Here is a 5851-nt window from a genome sequence, read left to right on the forward strand (position 1 = left end):
TGAAGCAGAGCAAAGGCTAACAGAGTTTGCCAAGAGAAAACAACGATCGTAGCAAACACTTTTCCAACAGCCCAAGCAATGACTCTACACATGGACACCATTAAGTGGTCAAAAATGAAATCAGATTGGTTATGTTCTTTGCATGTGAAGATGGAAAAGCTCTAAACAATCAGCAAAAGCAAGACCTGGAGCTGACTGTGGTGCAGATCATGAACTCATTATTGCAAAATTCAGACTTAAATAGAACAAATTAAGGAAAATGACTAAACCCTTAAAATATGACCTAAATCAAATCCTTTATGATTATACAGTGGAGGAGATAAATGGATTCAAGGAATTAGATTTGATAGACAAAGTGCCTGCAGAACTATGGACAGAGGTTCATAATGAAAGGTTGTTGATGAGCGACACAAAGATGCCGGGATTCCTGGCCTCCGGAGGAGAAGAATTCAATCTGGGGCCAGAGACAAGGTTTGATTGCTCAGAGCTTTTGTGTAACAAAGTTTTATTAAAGTATAAAGGAGACAGAGAAAACTTCTGACAAAGGCATCAGAAGGGAACAGAAAGAATACCCCCTTGCTAGTGTTGGCCATGGAGTTATATACTCTCTAATTAGTTATTATAATGAATCAAAAGAATGTCTGGAGGTTGTAAAGACCCCACTAGACCTACTCCCATAATTTACACCTTTAGACAACAGATTAGTCAGAAGGTTTTTTCCAGAGACTATCCTCAAGCAGGATACATGATTGTTATGTAATCTTAAGGAATGTAGAGAGACAAAAATGTTTGTCCTTTCCTCCTCCTTGAGAATTCTAGACCCCTCTCTCCTTGGAGACCCCTGGACTTCTTACCAATCTTCTTGCCTAGGAATTGACTCTATCATCCTCCCCTTTTCTTTTATGAGAATTATGTTGCCAAGGGAAAGGGGCATTGTTTTCGTTCCATAGCTACTTCCTGCTGTTTAGGGGCGTGGTCCCTAAATTGTTAAGGCAACATATTCTCCTAACCCTCATATTGAGGGTCTCTGATCCAGGGGTCCCAAGTAATAGTTGGAGGAGGCTGTGGCACTCATAGGAGCTCGAACAATTATTTGTAACTTAAAAGCCTTCATGTGACTAGAAATAAATCCAATTACTCAGTTACAGATGCAGGGAGTAAACAACAAAAATAAAACAATCAGAATTATTGTAATTAAGATAGTTTTCCACCATGGGAAACTAGTTAACCTCTCCCAAAGTGAGGCAATTGAGGCTTCAGGAGTATCCATAGCCCCAATCATCTTCGTCATGTGTTTAGTAAAATGAGTAACATTAGTGCTCATATCAGATATATAAGTTCACTGTTGGGTATGAATAATGGCACAAGTTCCTCCTTGTGAAGCTGTCAGAATATCTAAAGCTAATCTGTTTTGTCAAACCACCTTTCCAATTTGTGCTTGTTCAGCATTAAGAGCTGAAAGAGCTTTTGGAGAATCTTGTAATGCTTGTTGAGTAAGATTAGTCAAAGCATCCACTCATAGCAAAATATCTGTAGTTCCCAAAAAGGGAACAAACACTGAAGCCAAATAATCATACCGGTGAAATACCGACCTTGCCCACCGAGTTTTAAGGTGGGGTAAGTTAGCAGGCTTTTCTGGAAGCTCTGAAAATATAAAGCCATGAGTAAAGGTTAGACATAGGGAGCATCTCCCTATCCAACCAGGGGGAAACCATGCCCATAGGTAAGAGCCACATATCCAATAGCTTCCATTTGGAGCAAGCCAGTGTGACTGAGATATCCAGTCCCAATCAGTGCCTGGCCAGACAAAGGGAGGACGTGAATTGGGGTTGGAAAACACGGGAATGATTACATAGCGTATTTCCTGAGGCAAAAATCTCAACTGTTTCCAATCACTATAATTAAGTTGTTGACTAACTTCTAGGGGTGGCTCTCATCCCATATTTGATAAACATCAGGTAAAAAACCATTAGATCTAGATCTATTTGCCTTATGTGTAGCAAAATAGTCATTGAACTGAGACAATGTACAATCAAAATTAAAAGTCACATTATGTCCATAGTTAAAGTGCAACATGTTACACCAGTCCATTTTAGGGTTGTTAGATGTCATCAGATGAAGAAGAGACATCGCATAAGATTGTTGTTGAAGGTATTTGCAGACTTGGAGAAAGTCTTTTCCTTGAAGTGGAGATGTCCACCACAGGAAGCCTTCCACTGATGAAGAGGGGAGCGCTCCACAGACCCAGGAGTTAGACTGATTGTAGAATGCAGCATAGGAGTGAGCCCAGGACAAGAAGGCATAGTCTTGAGGATCAAACGGCAGACTAAGAATTTTTGGAGTCACCATAAGTAGGCTCACATAGATTATCAAGCCCATCTGAAAAGTACAAAGTCAGAGCATAGAAAGTAAAGACATAAAATGAGGTCACTTAGTTCTGGTCAGGGTGCCATCTCTTAACTCGAGTGTGATGTACCCACGAATCAATTCCTGGCACTTTGACAGCTGTGGGAGACGAAAGAATAACCTGGTAAGGGCCTGCCCAGAAGGGCTCAAGGGGTGGGCCCCCAGATCCCAATGTATTTACGAGGACCTCGGTTCCTGGCTCAAATAGAGGCTTGCTTGACTCAGAGGCTGGGTCAGGAGTCATCTCCAGGAGTTCTGTTAATGCCTGTTGAAAAGCTGAGAGCTGATTTACATAACTAGTTAATTCCAAAGCTTCAGGGTCTATAACAATGTCCGTGCATAAGAAAGGCCTTCCATAAATACATTCAAAGGGGGACAGTCCCTCCTTTTTTGGGGCAGTTCGAGCCCTCATTAAAGCTATGGGTAGGATTTTAATCCAATTGTCCTGTGCTTCTTGAGTTAATTTGTGCAGATGTCTTTTGATAATGTCATTGGCTTTTTCAACCTTTCCTGAGGATTGGGGTCTCCAGGAATAGTGTAAGTGATATTCTATTCCTAGAGCTTTAGACACCCCCTGAGTTACAGCAGCTTTAAAGGCGGAGCCATTGTCACTCTGAAGGCTCCGTGGCAGTCCAAAGCTGGGGATAATTTTATGGATTAAAATCTTTATAACCTCCTTAGCCTGCTCACTACGACAAGGAAAAGCTTCAAACCATCCAGTAAAAGTATCCACCCAAACTTGTAAGCAAGAATATCCATTAGCTTTTGGCATATGAGTAAAATCAATTTCCCAGTCCTCTCCAGGATACTTCCCACTTCATTGTAATCCAGATTTTGCTGGCTTTTCAGTCTTTGGATTATTTTTCTGGCAAACTTCACACCTTTTGATAATGTTCTTTAAAGATTTCATTACATATTTACCTTCAAACAAACGAGAAGCCATCTGGTAAGTACTCTCTGCACCCAAATGAAAACTCTGGTGTAAACCCTTAAGAATTTTCCATTGAGCCCTTTCAGGAATTATTAATTGTCCATCCTCAGACTGTAACCATCCTTTATCAGTAATCTTAGCTCCTCTCTTCTCATATCTGTCTAATTCTTCCTCAGTATATTGTGTTTTTTCCTTTTCCACAGGACCTGTCCAGATCAAAGGCATCTGTAGTGAAGGGGTTTCATAAAGTACTGCTTTTCTGGCTTGACAGTCAGCCAGCTGATTACCTTCAGCTACTTTACTCTCATCCCTGTTGTGTCCTTTGCAATGCATAACAGCTACTTCTTTAGAACAATATATAGCAGTTAAAAGTCTCTCAATCTTTCTGAAATGATTAATAAGTTCTCCTGCTGCTGTTTTAAACTGTCTTTCTTTCCATATTGCAGCATGAGCATGTAAAGTCAAATAAGCATACTTAGAATCAGTTTAGATATTTACCCACTGCCCTTTGTTTAACTCTAGAGCTCAAGTCAGAGCCACAAGCTCCACTAACTGAGCACTGGTTCCCTGGAGGAGAGATTTTGCTTATAAAACTTGTTCAGCAGTCACCATGGCGTAACCTGCTTTATGCTTTCCATCCCGAACAAAGGAACTGCCATCAGTAAATATTTCCATGTCAGGATTGTCTAATGGGGCATCCATTAGATCTTCCTAAGCTGCATAGTCTAAAGTTAGGAATTGGGAACAATCGGGATCAGGTGTTCTTTTTTCCTTCTCAGGAAGGAAAGTGGCAGGATTTAAATTTCTACAAACTTTAAGCTTATTTACTGGTCCTTCTAACAAGAATGACTGATATTTAAGAAGTCTACTGTCTCTCATCCAAATATTAACATTAGAATTTAAGATTCCACTCACATTATGAGAAGTCAGCACAGTAAGGTTTCGTCCATCAATTATTTTTAAAGCTTCGTGTGCTAATAAAGCCACTGCCCCAATTACTCTTAGGCAGTGGGGCCAGCCGTGTGAAATCACATCTAATTCTCTGCTTAGATAAGCAATAGGTTGCTGGTGAGGCGGGGTTGTGTCAAAACTCCCAAGGCCACACCTTTTCTTTCAGTGACAAACAAATTAAATTCTGACCCTGTGGGCAAGCTCAGAGTGGAAGCTTGCAAGAGAGCAGTCTGAAGAACCTTAAAAGCCTTTTGAGTATCTGGAGACCAAACCAGTTTGTCGCTTTGGGCCTGCTGAGTTTCAGCTATAAGTTGATATAAAGGCTGGACAAGTTCCCCTTAACCTGGAATCCAAATGCGACAATAACCTGTGATTCCCAGACATCCTCTCAATTGTCTTAAAGTAATAGGTAGGGGATAATTTAGTATAAGTTTAATTCTCCCTGGGCCTATGGCCCTAGTCCCATCTGATATGATTAGGCCCAGATATCTAGCAGATTGTTGACAAAGCTGAGCCTTTTCTCTTGATGCCTTATAGCTGCAGCCTGCCAGAAAGTTTAAGAAGTCTTTGAGGCTTGCTAACAAGCTTCCTCTGTTTCAGAACAGAGCAAAATATCATCTACATATTGTAACACCACTGCTTCAAAGCTATTATAGTTTTGTAGATCCTGTGACAAATTTTGTCCAAATAAGTGCGGGCTGTCACGAAATCCTTGGGGCAAAATTGTCCAGGTTAACTGAGAAGTTGGTGGCATAGGATCCTCAAAGGCAAATAGAAATTGATTTTCCTCTGCTAAAGGCACTGAATAGAAGGCATATTTCAAATCAATTACTGAGAAATATTTGGTTCGTTGAGGAATTTCAACAATAGAGTATAAGGATTAGGCACCACAGGGCGTAAAGGAACTGCAGCCTTATTTATTATTCCTAAATCTTGAACTAGTCTCCATTTCCCATTTGATTTATTTATACCCAAAATAGGAGTGTTGCATGGACTGTTACAAGGAATTAATAGTCACTGTTCCTTTAAAGTCTCAATGATGGGTTTTAACCCTTCCTTAAACTCAGGTTTCAGTGGATACTGCTTCTTATGTGGAAATAAGTGCGGGCCTTTGAGCTTGACAACTACAGGAATAGCATTTTGCGCTCGACCCACAGATTTTCCATCAGTCCATACTCTAGGATTTACATTTTGCTCAATTAAACGGAGAGAAAGGGAAGGCTCCATGTTCATGAAAACAGAAGCATGGACCTTGCTTAGTGTATCTCTCCCCAAAAGGGGTGAGGAAGACTCTGGCACAATCAGAAACTCGTGTGAAAAATAGAACCGAATCCCAGTCACAACTGACAGAAACACTGAAGTAATATGTTTTGGCTCATCCAGACAGTCCCATTACAGAAGTGGATCGGGAAAAAAGTGGGCCAGGGGCTTCAGTAAGCACGGAGTAACTTGCCCTGGTATCTAAAAGGAAATCAGCAGATTGGCTTCCCACAGTTATTAATACCTGGGATTCCTCAGGTGTAATTAAATGGGAGCTTGTGTGGGGACTCCCAGGCACCTTCA

The 5851-nt window shown here is 40.9% G+C and overlaps 1 protein-coding gene across 1 annotated transcript; it reads right to left on the reverse strand.

Annotated features, from left to right (window-relative positions):
- Positions 1 to 1012: 1012 nt before the first annotated feature.
- Positions 1013 to 2379, reverse strand: ERVFC1 (endogenous retrovirus group FC1 Env polyprotein). The gene is given in 2 exon segments (XM_055393732.2): positions 1013 to 1929; positions 1932 to 2379. Coding segments are annotated over 2 exon segments (1365 nt in total).
- Positions 2380 to 5851: the final 3472 nt, after the last annotated feature.

This window comes from Moschus berezovskii, chromosome X (genome assembly GCF_049115385.1).
Source record: "Moschus berezovskii isolate FMDL1 chromosome X, NW_MosBer_1.0, whole genome shotgun sequence".
In the NCBI taxonomy this organism is placed as follows: Eukaryota; Metazoa; Chordata; class Mammalia; order Artiodactyla; family Moschidae; genus Moschus; species Moschus berezovskii.